The 22844-nt window shown below is 29.0% G+C and overlaps 1 protein-coding gene across 1 annotated transcript in view; it reads left to right on the forward strand.

The window, feature by feature from the left end:
* Positions 1 to 22844, forward strand: part of LOC129962014 (glutamate receptor ionotropic, kainate 2-like) — a 220625-nt gene that overhangs the window by 124628 nt on the left and 73153 nt on the right. The window contains exon 7 of the mRNA XM_056075680.1: positions 14901 to 15047. Coding sequence (XP_055931655.1) covers positions 14901 to 15047 — 147 coding nt within the window. The remainder of the gene's footprint in view (positions 1 to 14900; positions 15048 to 22844) is intronic.

Consider the following 22844-nt stretch of genomic DNA (forward strand, 5'->3'; position numbering starts at 1 on the left):
AACAGCGAGTGGGGAACTTGTGCGTCCAGTGCAACGTTTATACCCCTTGGAATTAGACCATGACGATCCTGTGGGTGCGAGAAAAAACGAACCGGTTGCTTCGTATGAAGAAATCGAAATCCCGAGCTCGGAAAATAACGACTATGAAACAAAAACTAGAAGTGGAAGAAGAGTGGTTAAACCTTCACGTTTTAAATAACTTTTGAACTTTATTATGTACTTTTCAAATATGTGCATTTCATGTTTTGATTTCTAAATATTATGAATACAATATTTTGTTAATTTTGATTTTGTAACCTCCTAATTTAAAAATCAAAAGGTGGGAGGATGTTACGAGCGCCTTTGGCTAAAAAACTAATTTTAACTTTAATCATACTAGAGTTATAACTTGCTTTTACAACTCTAAAATCAGAATTAACTGCGCGCGAAACCAATGTATGTTTTTGTATATGGCAACTAAAAAGGCAAGCATTTTAAAATTATATATAGCATGTAAATAGAATTGTATATAGTTAGAGAGATAATAAAATGGAGTCAGATTAATAACGAGTGGATTATTTCACATTACGATCCCACATCTTTGAATCTTATTAGCGGAGAAACGACTGAATGAAATGAAATTCAGGTAGAGTCTCAACAATTATATACTTCACAAGAGCAGCACTTAATTGTTGATTTATTGGTATATGCCTAATATTTTCTAAGAATAAGAATATATTCAAATTTTATCAGAATTACCATCTTGCTGGAGAATCGGATCAACATTTCTTTTTAGAATTGTCATCGTACTGAAGTATCGAGGAAAGATGACACTATGGCTTAATCTTTTAAAATAACAAAAAAAAGATCATTATTTACAAAAATGTATCTAAATTATTACAAAAATTATTCAAGTAATTATAAAACAAGAAAATGCTATTCTAGTAATATATGCAAATAATGTATTTTAAGAGACTGTTAATCTTGTTAGCTTCCCTCTATCTCCGCTGCAAAATATATTGAAATATTATTAGAATTTTATTCTATATATACTATTGGCTTATTAAAATTATTTACGCACATATTTAAATAAATAATTTTAAAATTATTAAAAATTAAATAGAAGCAACATTTTAATTATTAAAATTAATTATTCACTTTTTATGAAATATGTTTATTAATAAATTTATTTTTTATCAAAACTGTTAAATAATTTATTTTTATCGACACAAAAATCTTTACAACTTTTCTTTATTACAAAAAAAATCATTTTTCTTGCTTCCGGCATTTTTAAAACTAGTTTTTTTTTTTATGAATTTTGAATTAGTAAAGAAATTGAATTTTATTGTAATCTGGTTCTACTTCGAATAAACAAGATATACTATTGTTTATACTGTGAATTTCAGAATTGTTTAAGAAGATATAATGCAAACTATTCAAAAATAATGCTTGATGTGTCAAGTTCAATAGAGACAAAAACTGATAGCGCATATCTCCATTCAAATACTAAGAATAAGTAGATAATGTTTTGAAAATTCTATGAATAATAATTTCTTTCCATTATTGATATGCAAAACGAATTTCGAAAATATTCTGCCCCATCGTATTAAATAATGATTTTTCCTTCGCATCAATTGTTATGTTTCACTCTAACACTGCATTTTCAATTTGTTTCATCATTATTCAAATGCATCACCTAATAAAATCCTTAAAATAGATTTGATAATTGAATGCGACTCCTTTTTTCAGATCATTGGCATCAATTCTGAGTTGCATTACATTATGTATTTTTGGATGTAGCTATTTTTGTTTAGACATTTATTACTGGATATAGAATGTTGCGTAGGAGACACGAGGTGTATTTTAGGATTGAATTCAGAGAAAACATCAATTCTGTCTTCCACAGAAAAAGTTATTTAAAGTTAAAAATAATTATAAGATTTTATAAATGTTTTCTTCATCTTAATAATAATTAAGAAGTTCTTACTAGGTGGGAATGAGCTTTATAAAAATTATTATAAGAAATATCTATTAATACAATCTACTATTTATAGATAAAGCTGTATAAGCTTCATTATTAAAACGAATTGTGGTATTATAGAAATATGAATAATACAAAAATATTTTTAAATGAATACAAACTTTACGTTATGTGAAGACAGAATTTCTTTCTAAATAATGCAATATTTTCTATTAGATTTTATTGTATTGAATTCTAAGTTCTATATTCAATGCTACCTTCATTAAATTATCTTCTGTAAACTTTAATGGTGTTTTTGAAGAAAAAATATCATGAACGCTCCGGTGTCGAAACTTGGCATAAATATACTTCATTAAAATATTTATATATTGTTGAAATAGGAAATCATTAATGGAAAAAAACATTTTAAAGGAATTAGCTCATTTTCAGCCCTATATTTAAAATATACCCCTTTGCCTCAATGATAGTTTTATTTCATCTTCTAATATTTTTCCCAATTAATGATATTAAGATTTGTTTTCATTATACCGTCGTGTAAATTTGAGATATTTCTTAAATGATTTGAGGAAATTCGAATATATTTCAGAATTCTTTATCAGTCAAATATGGAATTGCATATTATTTTCGAATACGATACAATTTAATTTCCCTAATTTTTTTTAAATTTTGTTTTTATTTTTTATTTTATTACAGATCCACTAATGAAAATAGTTTTCACAATTACACAGGTTTATGAAAGAAATATAAAAGATATATTTTTGTCAATTGCGAAGGTGTTACTTTTCTTAATGCCGAAATATATCATTTTTTTAATTAGTGAAAAAAAAGGCTTCCTAATACCTTTCATAACGCAACCATTTGACTAGAAATGTTGCTTCTCAAAACTCTGCTTTAAGCTACGCATTTGGATTACAGTGCTGAAGTCCGTAACGATTTGAAATTCAAGAAACAATGTTTTTAAAGATTTTACCCATTAACAAAATTTTGAAATTATTTTAATCCGAATTGTGTTAAAGGAATACGCATTCGCTTTTTTTTTACTAACAGAGTAAAATCCGAATTAAAGAAGAAAGGAAACTCTGTAATGAATTTGAAATTGGAGAATTTTTAAAATATTAAATTTTGCTAAAAATCAAAGAACACAGAATACACATTCTGTAAATACACATTATTTCGTCTTAGTGATACCGGTATTTCAAATCTATTCATAAAGATTGGCTGTTAATATTTTTTTTTACAAAAATATATGCAACATTTTTCTTAGCAAAATTTTAAAAAAAATATGAAATAGTTTAAAATCTTCTAGAATTTTTTTGTATATTTAAAAACTATTAATTAAAAAGAAATCAAACCCATTATTATTTCAAGTAGTTAAACTATGTTTAAAGCAAAATATTTTTGCGATATTAGAATAAATATATTTTTACTGAGCAATGACAGTCCGTGCTTATAACTAGCACTTGAAAAGTTTCGACGGAAGACACATCGCAACAGCTCATAAACTTATGTTTAACTTCAATTCATGTCCAAATATTAAGAAATACAACATTTAAAGTTTGTTTTAAGAGTTTGAAATATTCATTTTAGTCTTTTCCCACTTTACTTGCTAATTGAAAATGTTCAAAATAACGACAACTGCCAGACGACGCAGACCTCACGAAAACTGTCACTCGCACAAGATGTTTCCATTCGAGCGAGAACGATATCTTTAAAATCTCTAAGACATGTAAGAATGATCTGAGACGCTCTTGAAAAGTATTCTAAGCCGCAGTATCGATCCGGAATGCTCCGCAACTCATTACTTGCCTGCTTTTCATTCTATTGGCATCTGACCCGAAAACTCTGTAATCCGTTTGTTTATCTCGAAACACTGTTGATTAATGAACACATACAGCAGGCTATTTATTCTGCCGAGATTCTCGTTCATGAATTGAACTAGTCATTGTTGAATTGAGAAAATAGCAAGCTACATTAAGCTGTGGATACAATTTGTTGAAGGGGGCAATTGATTTAGAGTAACTTATTTGGGTTTTTGCTGGCATTTTGGCCATATATATTGATATTTATAATAGATTTTTTGTCTAGAATATGATAATACGAAATACCTATAAGCTAATAGAAAAAAATAATCATTATTTACTTACTAAACCTCTTTTGGTGAGCATTTGATTAGCTGAAATATTGGTTTGTGTTTATTTTCCTTTAAATATATTATTCATAACTGATACGCTTAAGAAAATATTTTAAGCAGCGTCAATCCACGACAAGTATTAAAGCCGTGCTATTTTAATTGATTGATCATAAAAAAATAATCTGAAGTACACATGCCTCCCTTTAAATGTACATAGGTACCAAATTTTTACATCAAGGCCAAACGATTTGCCTTGTTCAGTGCCAAAACACACACAGACAGACATTCTTTTATTAACGATAATAAAAATTCACATGTTTTATTTCTTATTAATTTAGGTATACCATACGACAAATATCTGTATTATTCTTTTTAATGTGTGAGCCACCTTTGGAGACTAGACGATAAGAGAAAATCGCGAGATTTGATATTTAACGAATCTATATAGATGTTTTGAATGTCATTATAAAATAACTATTGCTATAAACTTTGCAAAAAAAAAAAAAAAATGTTTCGAAAATTATCAAAATTTAGAAAATATTATACTGAAAATAAATTAATATATATAATTTTAAGGCAAACAAAGTATTATTTAATTTTCAGACAATTAAAATATCAAGGAAAACGCTGCATTTTCACTTTTTAGCGTATATATGTACTAAATGTATTAAATCCTGATCAAGCGCCTGAAGATCTTGTAGAGTGCGAACACAAACGCACATTCTCCATTCATCTCCCATAGAGTGGAGCTTCTATATCAACATGAAAGGTTGCATATACACTGTTATGAAATATGAATTTTTAAGTGGTGAACTATTAAAATTTTGTATTTGTATAAACCTTAATAATTATAATTATTTCATATCTTTTATATAAAAAGTTGTATAAACTATGCAATAAAATGAATATATGTCCAAAGAATTATATGAATAGTGTGAAAAGGAAATAAATGAAATCTTCAACATCTCAACTGAAACTTTTTCGTTTGTAATACAAAGATTTAAAAGCAAAATAGAAAGAAATTTAATTGAAATTGAGATATAAAAACATATATTCTATTTCACATTAGTTGCATCGTTTCAACCTGCCCAATTATACTTAAAATGTTCAAAACATACAAATGATTATCAAATCACACTGTTAAATGATTTTATTCTGATGTGAAGACTTTCGCTACACATACGTCTTTTATTTGCCTGGTGAAATCTAGTTCTACAAAACCTAATATTGGATTTGTTTTCAACAACTTCAGTTTTACCATCCTTTTTAAAATCATAGGCACTCTTCGCTCAACCTATTTTATCATAAAATTTATTATTCCAAATTTTGTGAACATATATTTCCAAAGTTTGTCATAAACGTATAAAAAATTACATAAATAAGTTTCATTAAAAATATATTTAATATTTTAAAATGGTATAAATAATTGTTATGCAATATTCTTACGTCAAGTTATGACGGAAAACTGTGAATGTTAAGATGCATGTTATGAATATTAAGATTTGTTGGTTTTAAAAATATGTAATGTCATCTATCATAGCACTATTTGAAAGTTTTGAAGTAAAAATAAGACTATCAATACAATAACATAATGTTTAGTAATCTAATATTTTTCATCTGGTTGGCTTTTTTTTTAATATTTTACGCAAATTATTAAATGTAGGAACAAAAAATTTAAGTACATTTTTTTTAATAAATTTAATAAATAAATTGGAGTTGAGTAAAATATTGTTACATATTTCAAGGGAATTAGAGATAACCACTGTTATTATTATTATTTACAGTATAAATTAAATTTTTGAAACTAGCTTTTAATGTCTAATCATTTAGTGTTGCAATTATTAATTATAAATTTCAATTCCCATTGCGAAATTTAGAAGTAATACTTAAAGGGACAGTGGTCTGTGAATAAGCAAAAATGGACGAAAAGAAATTTTATTTTTATCATTTCATCCCCAAAATATATGTTTATGTTCAACTAAAATAGTATTATAAAATGTATTGTTCACTATCTGAAAGTTAAAAGGAAAAAATGTACATCTAAATAACTTTTCTCAAAATGTTATTGTAATTAGATTTAAATATCTTTGAGATGTTCCAGGTGTCTTAATTTTTGAAGAAATTAAATGAAATAGTTAATAAAGATTTCGGTCAAACATTAAAAAGAGAGGGGTATGCATTTTATATTTCGAGTTTTTTTTAGTTCATTAAAAGTCAATTTTAGTTCAGAAAAACATAACCCCCCCCCATGAAAAATCATTAAGTGTGAATCAAATTATTTAAAAAAAAACTACCATTTTAATGGAATTACAAAATTATACGTATAATTGTTCCGAATAAATTTACACGGAATAATAAGGGAAAAAAAAAGAAAAATTAAAAATTAAGTTGCCTGGAATATTTTGATTTTTTTTAATGTTAATGTATTATTTAGAAATTTAAAAGATATATATTTCGCTTTAAAATGTTTTTTTTAAGAAATTTGACGTATTTATATTTTAATACATTTGCATAAAAAATTTCATAACCTTGACTGAATAATTTTCAAAAGTGCCCCCTTAAGATATAAAATATCCACGAGGAGTAAATCTCAAGAATAATTAAATATCACAAAAGAATTCAATTACTTTAACAATCAATGCATCTCAGTATAATTCTAACTCCACCATTATTCCAATTATTTTAAAATGAAGTAACTGAAATTAAATTGTCTTCCTACGGGACCAAGAACGCTGCTAGTTAAGTCATTCCCCACTTTTCATTTCATTGTTCAGAAAAGAAAGACTTATCATTTCCCAAATGACAGTTTTCACTCACTATTTGCGGGTTTAAACGTTAGAATAGGAAGACAATTGTCTGACTGCCATGGGAATCGACTTAATCAAGCTATCTTTCAGAAATAATGAACATCCATTCAGTGAAAGGAAGATCCTGTTCTAGACAGTCACTATCCTTGATGAATTATTACCAGTGGTGTGGATGAAGAGATGCAAAAGAGCAGAAATCACAAAAAGTTTTTGAATTCCAAATACTTTTCTAATTAAAAATATGATCTTGAGACTAAAAGAAAGTATATAATTTGAGGTGTAGAAAGTAAGAATTTTCATTAAAAGAATTTTGTTATTTACTGACAGATGCTTGAGTTTGAATATTTGTTCTATTAGATTTTTATATATACCTCACTATATAAAATGACAATTAGGTGTTTCAGAAAAAAAAATTCCATTCGTCATCAAATATCCTCTTATTAAAAATACGAGCCCTGCCCCCCCCGCATGTTTCTTAAGCTGGTCAGTATAGAATGCTGCGAGGCTAAATACTAATAAGGCGTGAATTCTGCGTGTGAGACAGAATTCTGATTTTCTTGTTATAAAAAGAATTATGTTTATGTCAAATATTTTGGCCATAAGAGTCTTTGCTACTATCTCTTTTTGCCCTATAAGACTTAATATAACCAATCAACGTCAAGTCAAGATCACATCATCCTAGTGCAAATAGAATGTCTTTATTGTAATGAAATTTCAGAGCTTTTACTATTACTAGAACTTATATGAAAGAATTTATGTTAAGAGATCGATGCATTGTTACTGTACTTATTATAATTGCAAAATTACGGCATGACTACGTACATGGATTTAACAAGTACAAGCTGCACCTTCTTCGGAGCTGCGATCTATGCTTTTTACATCAGAGTAAAAATATCTACAATATTATTTTTAATTGGGATGAGAATGAAGTAACTCTTTATCCATATCTCGCAAATAGCAATAAGTGACAGATTTTAAACCCAGTGAAGCCTTCATCGGTTATTGACTTCTTTAGTAGTATTTCAAGTGGCTGCTGCTTATAGGGATGAAAATTCCCAAGCTAAAACAAACCTTCAAGAAATCATTTCATAAATAGAATAACAAAAAAATTCGATTCCCTTTCTTACGTTCTCCTCTTCATTTAGGTCGCCGGGATAAGAACAAGATATATTATTCTTCCATTCCATTTCCAGGCTATAGTACAAAGAGTTAGTTCACTATGTGAAAGCTGGAATGTATGTGGCAACTTTCTTTGGATTTCCCTCTTATCTACACCTGACGAATACTGGTTACAAAGTGAAAAAGAAAATTTTTGAAACAGTATGGAATATTATTATGTTTGCTACTTCTCACAATATCAGTGAAAATTACTTTTGATGTTGTCTACAAGTAAATGGAAAAAAAAATCACAAAACAACCGCTAAGGTTATATTTGACGAAATGATTTATGCTTTTCATATGAGACAAGAGCTTTAGATGATTTAAATTTATTTCACTACTACATTTCGATAGCTATTACCATTATTTTCATTCATATAGTTCATCTTAGATTTTTTTTCCTCATGTTGATTATGTACACGATTTTATCGTGTATTTCTTTAAACTATTGCGATGAAAAAGGTATTCTATTTGGGATATAATATTATATAAGCAATGTTACTTTTTTCATATCCATTTATTTGAATTTAATCGCATTTCTTTCCTGAGTCATTAGGGCTATATTTACTTATTTGTAGGATTTATCGAATCATTATCTATTTTTACAAACAATTATAAAACTTTAATAGTGAAAATTGCATCATTTAAAAGAATAACTTTACCTTTGCAGAAGCTTAGTAAATGCTGCTGATAGAGTGTTGAGAAAGTAAGGAAGTTTGCAGATATGTCGAAAATTGCCTTTCTGAGTAAAGGATTTAATTATCCACCAGAACAGGTTAATTATAATATTCTTACAAATATATATATAACAATAAAAATTCGATTAATTTAACAAAGTTCAGTACTTATTGTAAATTTATTCGGTTTAGAAAAGGGATTTTTTTAAAAAAAATGTATCTAATAGCATTGAATATAAGTGCTAAGAAGGGCTCAAAATTTTCACGAATATCTTATATCCCGTAGCATTTTGTAAAATAATATTGCAAATTTCTAGAGCATGTTTTTTTCCCTTCTTATTTCGTTATGCTTGTAGAACTGCAAAATCAATTTTTAAAATCTATAATTTAAAATGAGGGAAACCGGGATCTACTACACACATATTATTATTAGTGAATAAGTGTTTCAGATCAATATATGATTATCCTTATTCCCATTGTTTATATGTATATAATTTATTCATATTAAAATTAAATATTCAGGAAATTAAAATGATTAGAAATATACTATACCATTTAGAACATACTAACCACTCAGTTAATAGCTATGATCTCAAAAATAAGAATTTCAGATCTCAAAGAATAAGAATACATTCACGAAAGTTAATGTCACAACTAAAAAGAGTAAATATAATTTTGTTGGTGTAGCATAGTAGGTATATAATAAATATAATATGTGCATACAATAGGTATTAAAGTTATAATGCATATAAATAATAAATAGTTAGAATGCAAAATAGTATATCAATTGCCCTTAACATTTAAATAAGTACCATTGATGCATGCAGTGTTTAGATTTCAATAGCAGAAATGGATAGGCATTCTTTGAAATGATTTCTCCTTTTCCCATTTACTTATCTTTATTCTTTTTTCTCTTTTATTCTAAATTTCATGGTATAGAGATATGACAATAAAGTTGTTCTCTTCAACTTAAATTGTGCATCACAACTGACTTTATTCAAAATAATATATTTCAGTCTACTAAAAGTTCTTATGATTGCTTCTTTAGCAATAGTTTTAGTTTATTTTAAAACTATATATATAGTTTGCTGAACTATATATTTTTATCTCATAGTGTTTTAACATAAATCATACTTAATAGCAAGAATCCATTTGTGTTTATTCAGAACTCAATGATAATTTCCCTTTCAATTAGTTTTATTGCCGCTAGTTCTCAAAGAAAGGAACTCTTTAGTGTTTTGTTTGCTGTTCCAAATTATTTTTCTTATTCGCATCCTGGTGTTTGCTTTTCTTATTAGTGCAAATATTTGTCTAGTTTTCAGAAAAATCTAAGAAAGTAATTAGTATTCATATATGTTTTTTTTAACTATAAATTGTTATTTTTATAAAGATAAAAAAGTTAATTTTTATAAAGATAAATACTTAGTAATTTTATTAGAATATAGCTATTAAATATTTTTTAAAAGGAATTTTTATGTAATAGTTAAGATAAAGCCGAATAAATTATAACATTCATTTCTTTAACTGTTTCTATGTTGGCTCTCTTAGTTAACCCAAATTGCTTGAGATTTTAGTTTTCCTATTCTGTTATAATATGTTTAATTGCTTCATATTTTATTATCTTTTCCCCCTTAATCATTAAGTAAATCAGTTCTCTATTATTAACATGCTTTTACTTCCAAATAGATGTATGCCTTCTTTTTCCTTCGTTTTTTTTTTTTTTTTTTTTTTTAATCAATGCTTCCAATTACCTACCCACTTTACTTTTATAATTACATTCTTTAATTTATATATTTGTAATAAAATGAGTGAAATATGAAAAAAGTGTAATTTATTTTGAATAAGATTTTAAAAGCAAAATGAAAAGTCGTAACGGAGAGACATTTCTTCATTCAGAAGATTAGCGTAGAATTAGTAATTGATGAAATAACTAAACAGAAGATAATGTTAATTTTATTTAAGATCACATATAAAACTAATCTTTTATTCTTTTATATTTTTTTTTTAATTTTTCAATTTCTATTCTTGTGATTCACCACGGATTAGTCGCTAATTTTTATTATTTAGAAAGAAAGTACCACTAATTTTATGCATGTGAATATATTTAGTCTTACGTGTTCACGACAATCGCATATGAAATCAAAGACAGAATAAAATACAAATTAGGCTACGTGTCATTGCTTCGCTATTTTCAGATGTGGAATATTCTTTTTTATTTTTTTTTCAATCAGCGTCCTTTCAACTCGGTTAGCATAAACCAACATAGTTAGCAAATATCAGTGACAGTTTTATGTCATAATGATTCTTTAAAATACTGCCCTTTCTATAATATAAGTTTATTTGTCTTATTCAAATTTAAAAAAGCAATTTGTTTACAAATACTTGAATACCGGGAATGTTTCTATGATATCTGAGATCATGTGATGCAGTTTGAGAAGAAAATATTGTGAAGAAATTGGATCTCGCCATTTCTAAAGTAAAATCCCTAATGAGTATTATTTTCTAGGAACCATACTATTCTTTTTATTGTTTATTGACTATAAACAAAAATTTAAATTCCTTGCTAATTTAAAATATTTCATTATCAATTTGTAAATAACTAGAACTACAAACTGTACCACTAAAGAGTTGTATATTAAACATCAGTAAAAAGATAGCTTTGTAAAAATTTTTATCGCAGCTTGAATGCTAATAGATGGCAGATTTAAAAAGAAGTAACGATGCTTTGGAACTTTAAATACTCTAAAAATATAGCAAACTGAAAACTCTTTGAATTTTTAATTATATTTAAAGAAATTTTTAAATAGCTTGTTGGACATAACCATCAATAATATTTTTTAATCATTCAAGTGGTATTCTCTTCGGTGGAAAAATGGAAACAATCATTATTTTGTATTTTTCAACACTTAAACAATTCAAATATATTTGTTACTGTAGATATAAACTACTTACAGAAAGACAATTGCATAATTAAAGTGAATTTAAAGCAATCTGAAAACAAACGTAACGGCTAAGTGTTATTGATATTCATTTTAACTTGAATTTAAAATACTTTATAGGCATTCTATTTAGTGTTGTTTAAGAAAGAAAACCAGAATGTAATGATTAAATAAAAAAAATGGAACTCTGTTTTTATTAGATTTCCTCAGTATTGTATAAATCAAAATGCTGATTTTTATAATTTCTGCATCACGGATTCTGTACCATTTAATGTTTTGGGGACTTATTTTTCTCATCTTATTTATCATTTTCAATTTTCAATTTAAGAAGTTGTAGACCCTTGGTTAATCTCCTGTTAGCTGAAATTTTACGTTTTTTTACTCTTTTAAGAACTAATTTAAAGTTAATTTACAATTTAAAGATGTTTTAGCTGAATATAAATAATTAATGAAAAGGAAAAATTAAAGATTAATCTCTTCAATAAAGAAACCCTTCTAGAATGTGATATTAGTAGCTTCACTTCAAATGAGCATAATTAAGATCATTGATAATTTCTCTTAGAAGCATCATTCAATTCTCACGTTGAAAATAATCATGCGCTATCTAATTCCCCAACCGCATTGATTCCGGTTAAGCATAAGTCAGGATTTTAATATTTCAAATTCCCAACATTTGAGATTACAAAGAGCTGTTTAAAGGACGTGATCAAATGTAACTGAATATATCTGCCACTATCTTCTACGATACTCTTTTATGAATGTTCATAGAGAGATAAGAGAAATTAATATATGTTTGGAACCATATACGATAAATACTTATGTACAATTTGATATTAATTTACGTTTCAGTACTAGATAAGAGTTCTCATCGACACAGCATTTGCGTTTTCGAATTAAACCCTTAATTAAAATTCGAAAAAGCGAAAGTTATATGATGAGCATAAAAACATACAAATAAGATTAACAGCCAATTAACAGTCCTATCTGATCAAAATTCAGATTTAAATCTGCACTTTCGGCCATAAAAATGTGTTCCGAATTTCACCAATCGAGTTAATTTTTGAATTATCTGTACAAAAGCTCAAGGACGGGCAGATAAGTAGTATTCCTCGCATCCAAAATTTGATACAAACATGCAATTTTGGTTGAAAGATATCAAAGATAAATATAAAGAATATCGTTTACAGATATAAAAAAATATCATACCAAATGTAACCAAATTATTTTTTTTCCGTTTTTAACTGTGCTATTTATGATCACACTGAAATAACTCCAAAAAGCCTTTTTATGGTAAGGGAAAATTAAAAATTAAATTCCAACATTACCTCATCATGTATTTTGAAGATTAAAATGCTTACTCTCTATATATGTAAATTATAAAAAAGCAGTTAGCATATTTTCATTTTATTTTATACGTAAAAACAGTAAATGTTAAATGTTTACGATAAATTTCAGAAACGAATAGTTTTATTGCTTGGTACAGAAATCCCGTCAATTTTGAATAAACTCATCGACTCCGACTATTATGAAATCACCGTTTAGTCTCAGAGTGTTCAGAGAAGTGTCCATTTTGTTGCTGAAATCCGACAAGTGGTTTCTGTGAGGAGTCGCCTTTGGTTTAAAAGGCTGTCACAAGTTCATTGACAGTGATGGATGTGAAATCGCAACGAAGCGAAAAGAAGACATGAAAGAAACAACGTTTCAGAATTTGTCAGAAAAAATACGTATTCTGCAAACATTTAGGAAAATGAAATTCTCTTGTTTTTCTGCGTGTACCGTTGCCACGATTTAAAATCTTGAAAGCGGAATTTCGCTTGCTTCTTTAACTTTTTTTATTTTATATAAGAAATCTTCGTTGTAGGACAAATGCCTTTACCCGCTTTTACTTTAACTGCTATTTTTTCATATTTATGATGGAATTTTGTTACCAATTTTTCACTCACTTTCTTATAAGCTTTCAACTTTTGTTTGTGTGCTTGACGATATGATAATTGTATTGTATTATCATATTTTCTGATTCAAACTTGAATTAAATTTTGATTAATAATTGATTACATAATTACTTTGATAAATGTGGCGATGAATTTGTATAATATATAATTCATGGTATATTGCAATGAAATCTTAATTAATTACTTAAAGATAGATAATAAATAATTTTACAACAAACAGTATATCGTGCATTCTTTTTTCTACATGTTTACGTGATCTTTATAGATTAAAAACAACAGAAAAGGAATAACAAATGTTTTTATACAATTTAATTATAAAAATTAAAGATTAGCATAGAATTTTAGATCAAACCGAACAAAAGGTAAATAAAATGAATGTAATGGCATCAATCTAGAAAGAAGCTGGACTATCGTTGGATGTGACATACGAAAATATACATAAAAGTTGGGGAAGAAACACATTTATTCTTTTATATACTATAGTTATGTAACTATCATGTGCTGCAAAGTATATATTAATCATTCTCTTAAGAAATGCGCAAATATTGACTCAATAGTTATTATCTCTCTACTTAATGGTCTCTACTTTTTCTAGCACTAAGTCACTAATACTTCTTTATGCTTTCATTGCCAATGTGAGAGAATTCTCATCACATTCTAAATAGTGTTAATGCATAATTTTCTGAATTCATGCTGTGCAAAATAAACACAGAAAAATATGCAGACCCTTCTGGAAGGCACATGGAAGAAACTGAATGACCGGACCGCTGCAATTGCAATGGCAGGAACTAAGATTGAATCTAAGGACCATCAAAGGCCACGATACAGCACCCCTTTTGTAGGTTATATGCCCCGTAATCGGTAGAGTGTAACCGATCATTTATGTACTAGAATGGCGAAACCCCATTCACCATAACTTCTCATCCCCATGTTTGAGGAGCTCCTGATAGTATTGGTGTACATGATAATTTAGTTTATTACTAAAAGTGGAAATGAAGTATAAATTTTTTATGCTATAAGGGTTATAAATTTTCACTTATAATTACTTGTAAACAAGTGAAAGTAATTTTTTGTGTTACGCAATTTCTTTAACGAAGCGATTTCTTGAATTTCATTGAAAAGATTATATTAAGTATACTTTTCAACAAAGTCAGTTGAAAATATATATTTAATTTTATTGTTACTTGTATTTATTTTTTATTCTTTTAATGATTGCGTGAGATCAATAAAAAAGTTATTATTTTTAAAAGGTTGATAATTTTCCTTTCTTTTTCAGACACAAGTAGCGTTGCTTTATGATTCCATTAGCCTCATCAGCAGAGCCCTGCAAAAGATGAACGAGTCGATTCGCTTCGGTGTTCGATCTTGCTCAAAAATTCAGCCATGGCCACAAGGTAGAACTGTACTCAACTACCTCAAAACTGTGAGTATGAGAGCGTTTTATAAAAAACCTAACCAATGAGTTCTCTCTGAGAAATATTTTCACTAGGCAGTTATGAAAAAGAAATGTAATTGACAAATTTACTAATAATAATGTTTGTGCCACAAAATATCAAAAATACAGGGCGTCCTGAAATAGACTGATGATTTTCAAAAACGCATAACAGGAAAACGGTTAAGGTTAAAAAAACAATTCTTGTAGTATATCAATGTGACATGTCATATATTTTTCCTCCTACAATTTTTGGTTTAAATTCAAAGATTTTTCAATAGATGGTGCTGCAGGTTTCTTTTATTGTTTTCCTCGTTTTTCTCTTTCCACTTTACACAAAAGAGCCATTACTTTATGACCACCCTGTTAATAACATGCAGGACCTCCTTTAGCCCACAAAACTTTCAGCACCTGATGAGGCATTGACTCCATAAGGTGCTGATAGGTAGTCTGAGGTATCTGGTACCAAGTGCCCACCAACTAGCCCTGCAATTCCCTCACGTGACATACTGTCACGGGTAGCGTCACAGCATGGATTAGGTTTTACATGTGGGACCATAAGTGCTCTTTGGGATTAATGTCAGATTAATTGGGAGGCCAAGACATGACTTGAAAGTCATTGGAATGTTCCTCGAACCACTCCCTGGCAATTCGACAGGTGACAGACATGGTAACATGATGCATTATCTTGTTTGTAAACACCATCTCCAGAAGGAAATAATATTGCCATGAATGAGTGAACCTGATCTGCAACGATGTTGACGTAGCGCACAGATTTCGGGAATTGTTCTATGGAGATTATGGGTCCTAATGTGCTCCATGAAAACATTGACCGCAATATAATACTCCCGCCACCGGCTTGTCTCCATCCAACTGTGTATCCGGGAATCAGAGTTTTCTTTGGAAATCGGCGTATTCGCACACGCACGTCGATGTGATGGATCAGAAAATGTGATACGTCGGACTATGCAACCTTCTTCCATTCTTCTAATGTCCAATTCCGATGTTTCTTGGCCCATGGCAGACGCAACTGGTGGTAACGTGATGTCAGTGCAGGGACATGCGTCGGCATCCGGATGTGTAGGCACATACGCAACAATGTACGCTGAAAAGTGTGTTGAGAAACACTGCCTTGGTTGCCACTGTTGTAGGTGGTGGTGATTTCGGCTGTTGGAGCTCTTCGGTCACGTCGAGTAATGCGTAGCAATATCCACTCTCCTTTGAAATCAATGCGCAGTGGACGACACACCGTTGGCCGGCGAGTTGTCGTTTCACCATCCATACACCACTTTCTATATGTGCTCATAATAACTGCTCGTGAACAGCCCACTAAACGTGACGTATCTGATATTGATGTTCCCAGTCACCGAGCCTTAACAATTTGACCTTTATTGTAATCTTATAAATCTGCTGCTTTTAATATTATTTCGCTAATCGCTCAATTTTTGTAAATATAATGCAGTCTCTTTATATACTCTAACATCAGCCTAGTATGCGCAGTGATTTTGTTCCTGGGAGAGCCCATTGTTATAGATGGAGGGTGGTTATAATGTAATGGTTCTTCGGTGTAATTAAAGTATTCTGTGACTCGACGAGCAGCAGAGGAGGGAACAGCGTTTCGTTTTTTAGAGGAAGATTTTGAGAAACATGAAAATATTGTACTGTGATTTCCATTTATAAAAATACCGGGTGTCCCATAAATTTGTAATTACTTTAAAAATTCATAAAAATTTAAGGACTGGGTATATTTGAATGCGGTTTGCGAAACTATTATTCTCATGAAGAGGGATTTTTTTTTGATACAGAAAAAAAAATAATTCAAAAATTCGTCAATAGAGGGCGCTTCACACAAGAAAATCAGTGGAAATATGCAAATTAAAGTCTTATGAAAGGCAGAGTGAGTGATTGACACATCATTTCTAAAGGTTTGCATAAGGTTTTTATTAAGATGTTGACACTGGTGGATAGAGCACTATTGGTAAAGTTGTTTTATGTCAGCAACGAATCGGCGGCTAAAGCCTTACGAAAGTTTAGGACCCATAAAAAATTGAAGAAAGGTTCAGGTCCGATCATTCCTGCTGAACTTATTTCCCTAGTTCGCCGTTTCGAAGAAACTGGAAGATTGTGTCATCGGCCACGCAGTAGTGCACCTCGTTTAACAACAGTCCGTACCCCCCGATGTCTCTTCGCAAATGGACACGCTAAGGGAACAGTCTACAAGTGCAGTCGGTAGCGCACGAGAAGTGGCACGAATAACTGGTATACCAAAGACTTCGGTGTAAAGTATCCTTCATGGCGTATTGCAATTGTACCCATACAAATTGCAATCGCTACACCACTCTTACCAAATGATACAGCTAAGAGATTGGAATTCTCAAATTGGGCTTTGGCGAAAATTGAAGATGATCCGCGATGGCTGCTGAAAATATTGTGGACAGATGAGGCTCATTTTTCTTTGCATGGAGGAGTTAATTCCCATAACTGTAGAATATGAGCACATGAGAATCCACATGCTTACACTGAGAAGCCCCTGAATTCACCACGGGTTACTGTTTGGTGTGGTTTAACTGCATCCATTATTGTAGGCCCTTTTTTCTTTGAAAAGCCCTGTAAAAAAGCAGGATGGAAGACATGTTCAGTTAATGGAACAAGTTACTTGGAAATGTTACAGAAGGAAGTGATACCGTCCTTATTGGAACACGATGCCCTTGACACAGTGACATTCATGCAAGACGGAGCAACTCCTCACATCGACACCGAAGTGAAGGCATTTTTGAGAAGAACGTTTACTGAAGAACGGATAATCAGCCGTCACTTTACACATGAATGGCCCCCACGCTCACCAGATTTAACACCCCTTGATTTTTGGCTATGGGGTTATCTTAAGTCTCGGGTGTACCGCCATAGGCCAACTTCGTTAGTGCAGCTAAAGGAAGCCATTCGCCACAAAATCTCATGCATTCATCCGGATATGCTGTATGATGCAGTTACCAGTGTTGTCTCGCGCTTCCAAACTGTTATTTGTGGTGATGGCCGACACATAGAACAAGTACTGTAGTACTGGTGTTATATGCTTGTAAACAATTGCTTGCATGCAAATAAAAGTATTTTTTCCCGCAGAATTGTATGTTTTGCTTGTGTTTAGCGCCCTCTATCGACAAATTTTTGAACTATTTCTTTTTTTTTGTATGAAAAAAAAATCCCCCTTCATGAGAATAACAGTTTCGCAAACCGCATTAAAATATACTCATTCCTTCAATTTTTATGAATTTTTAAAGTATTTACAAATTTATTGGACACCCGGTATTTCAAAAAATAGCGATGGAATTTTCAATTATTCCTTTATTTACAAAATTTTACTGCCTGCAGCGTCATCTATTGATAACTTTTTGAATTAAAACCAAAGCGATGTAAGAAAAATTTATGCCTTGCCTAAGAATTTGCTGCAAGAATCTTTTTCTTAACCAAAACCGTTTCCCTGTTATGAACTTTTTTAAAATCGTCACTCTATTTCAAGACACCCTGTATTTATCGATACACTTTTACAGAAAATGTTTCAACAAAAGATTGATATATTGAAATGGAAATTACCTCATAAATAATTATAAATTTAAAATATTTTTTCCCTTATAATTTTAGTAATGTTTAGGTGTGTGTTGAGAACACATACCTAATTCTTTTAGCTGTGCTCCATAGATAGTTTTTCGGTAAAACACAACTCTTCTAGTTGTGCTCCATAGATAGTTTTTCGGTAAAACTATAATATCACAACTATAATGGAAAAATCCTGAATCAAGTAATTTTTTCGTTCATCTTTTACAAACAGATTTGTAACATTAGCAGAACATTGCTGAAAATAGATCATAATTAATTTATTTGAGTTCCAAGTTTTGAAAATGAATCCATCAATCTTTATAGACAAATTCACTCAGTTTTCAATTAGATATTAAAAATATATAATGTTACCAAATGTTTTAAAGTTAAAAAAAAAATCATTTTATGTTCACCTATCCCGAATGATTTTTTTATTAAAATATCTTCCTTGAAGAAATTTTATTTCATATATATTTCATGCACCAATGTTCCATCATTATACTATGAAATCTTATTATTCTACGCACACGACCGTAGTGGCATAACGAAGTTGGAGAAGAGCAGTCTAACATCGTTATTTGGAAAAACATTTATTACTACGTTAAAGAATCACATACGGAATTTGAAATACAGATTATAATACAAAGTGTTGTGAGTAAGTGTTAGATCTATCTTGAAATATAAACCAACATCAGTAATGAGTACAAAGTTTAATTAATTTTTGATTTCAGTCATTTTTAAAGAGAACCTTGGTGAATTATTAGGCTTAGATAACTAAACATGCATATTAATTTAAAGAAGTCGATTATATAATTTTTTGGTAATATTTAGTAATCGCAAAAGGCTCTCGATTTTTCATAAGATGAGAAATTTAATTTCGATCCATCTGCCTCTGAATGTAATAGAAAGTTAACCTTCTATTCACTGCCAGGCATATTTGTCCAAAAAAAAAATAATAATTTATCGCAATTTAAGTCAAAAAATTGTAGAAAGAGAAGTAAAACATGATTAAATCAAATATGATATAAATGATAATTACAGATTTCACAGTATAATAGCATTCAACTTTCCTATTTCATCGAAACTTCTCACTTATCCCCTGTGCCTGGGAAATGTGTTGAATTTCAAATCAGGGACATATATGTGCATCTAGGAATTAATGACTCAACATACAGAGACATGTATGCACATCTAGGAATTAATGATTCAACATACAGGGATATGTATGCACATCTAGGAATTAATGATTCAACATACAGGGATATGTATGCACATCTAGGAATTAATGATTCAACATACAGGGATATGTATGCACATCTAGGAATTAATGATTCAACATACAGGGATATGTATGCACATCTAGGAATTGATGACATAACATATAGGAACATGTAAGTGCATCTAGGAATTATGTATGCAAAGACATTGAACATCCCTCAGAATAGTTAAGTTATGTGTTCTTTATTTATAAATTCCCTTTATTTATAACGGTTTCAATTTCTTTTGCTTTCTTTTTTCTTGTTGCTAAGGGAAGAGATATGAATTTATCATTTCGTTCAATTACAGTGCCTTAAGATGCATGATTCTGTTTCGGGTTCACTTTCAGATATAGAGTCAAAATCAGCCACTTTTCGCATTTCATCTGCAATAATTTCAAACATTCCTATCGCAAACAAAAATTATTTTTGAGCATCTTTAATTGAATAGTTAAAAAATGGATTAATATCACTTCTTTTAAAATTTAATTATTTCATAGAAATTCTATCTAAGATTGTATTCTGCTAATTTGTGGTATTTAAAAAAATCGGACTTTTTATTATCGCATCCGGAAAGAAGCTGTCTTTTGGTTGATTATCAGTATCTCGTTCTTAAATTTACTATCTTATTCTCCTTACTCGTCAACTTTCTTTTTCCAATCGCTTATTTCTTTTAGTGATGGATAGAAGAAATTCCATGGATTTTGTTATTGATACCGGATTGAAAAATACTGAAGCATATTTCTGATCATTATGAACAAACTTATATTATATCCATCGGCAATATGAATTTTCGTACATTTCTTCCGATTGTTGCAATATTATTGCAAAAGCATTTGAAAATTTTACGAAATTTCTTCATGGTTTTCTTTAAGATTATGATATGAGGAATAATTTTTCAAACTACATTTGTTTTTGATTTATGTGTCAAACATTAATAGAATTATATGATCATTCATTTATCTGTAGGTAATAATATATATCTATAAATGCGGAAAAATGACGCAGGATATATCGATTATTTTTGACCGCTGACTCAGTTACTGCTAGTAGTTCTTTATTAGATCTTAGTATGAATTATGTATGCTACGTTAATTCACAAGAAAGATGGAAAAGCAAACTTTTACAAATCAACCATAAAAGAGCAAACGTTTCCCGCCAATAAAATTTCGGCACGTTTTCGTTTACGTTTTCTATTCAGCATTTATTTTCCGAATACCAACGATATATTTGCTCAAAGAAGTTATTTTAAGCATCATATCTTGTTTTTCGATATTTTTACGCATTTTATATTTATTGTAAAAGGGCATCCTTCTAATTAAGTCGAGTTCCAAGATATCGTATTAAAAGCCAACAATCTAATATGTATCTTTAAATTGCACACCACCTCTAAGGTCTTCATCATATCCTGTTATTCTTCATTTATTTCTCATTTATCTTCCTTTATTTTTCACTTAAAGGGTATATATATAATAATAAATAAAAATACTGAAAATAAAATTTAGTGATTCTATAAAATCAAGCAGTAAATGGTAAAACAATTTGAATTCATTGGAACAATAAAAACTGTGCTAAAAACATTTTTAATTATTTTTTACACCTGGATATATATATATATATATATATATATATATATATATATATATAATATAATGAATAAATTAGAACCATTAAAAATAAAACATTTTGAATTTTAAAGCAATGTAAAGGTAATGTTATGCAATAATATTTTCGAAAGCTATCGTAGGAAAATGCAAGAATATCGTTTAATTTTCATTAAAAATTTTTCGAAACTTTACCTATGTGCAATTTTCTATATCCTATCTTGCATATTTGATAGCTCTAGAGAAACCGGCAAGCCTGTAAAGCAGAAATACATGTACGTTTTCTAATAATATGAGTAAAAGTGTGTGCGTGCGTGTGTACACTAGCATATTGCAAATAAATGTATTTCTCATCAATAGTTCATGGTTTTTTCATTTATTATATTGTTAAATATACAAGATTTTAATTTCTTAATTGCCATTTTTTAAATTAAAAATAAAACATTTTAATGTCTTGTATCTCGAAAACCAAAGAATTTTCTTCTACAGCTTATTTTATCCAGAAAAATGAATTTCTTTCATATTATACAAAAAGAAAGAAAACCTACATTTATTTTTATATGCATAATATCCGGTTAATTAAAAGAACAAAAACATTAACATATGAATAAACACTTTCTTTTTAGAGTACATTTTTATAAAATAAGTCAAGTTGGAAATCGTTTTAGCATGCATTTTTAAAACGCCCCATTATGTAATGGAAAATGTAAATTTTCAATTTAATGATATTTTCTCTCTAAAAAGAATAGAAAAGTGAACTCCGAAAAAGTATGTTAAATCATCAGATGGCAAAATTCATATTGCTCGCTGAATAGATTTCTTAAATATATTTTCATTTTGAAGAAGCATCATCAATCACTCTTTCATTGTAATCATTTAAGATCATTTCTCTTTACTACACACGTATTTCATTTGTTTAGTTAAAGAAATAAAATAATAATATTTCTCATTATAAATTTGTTGATCATCAATAACAATGATGTCTAAAAAATTATTTTGGATAATTGTATTAACTTTCGTTTGAAATATGTTAAAGTGGAGTTTTAGCATTTCAAAAGCTAGCAAAAATATTTGATTTTTAATATTTCAGATACTAAAAAAGTAGCTAGCAAATGTATGCAGAGGGTAACAATTTAAGGATAATTGTAAATTTTTTAATGAAGTCTATGTGTTATAAGTTAGTATTTTAATAATTACAATATCGCTAACTGAATTTAAAACATGTATTATTTTTATATTATTTTCGCTCCTTATTTTTTATCTAACCCATTTATCAAATATTGACATGACAAATCTTCAATTTATTATATTATATTATATTCAAGCAAGTTTAT

This window comes from Argiope bruennichi, chromosome 2, assembly GCF_947563725.1.
Source record: "Argiope bruennichi chromosome 2, qqArgBrue1.1, whole genome shotgun sequence".
Taxonomy (NCBI): domain Eukaryota; kingdom Metazoa; phylum Arthropoda; class Arachnida; order Araneae; family Araneidae; genus Argiope; species Argiope bruennichi.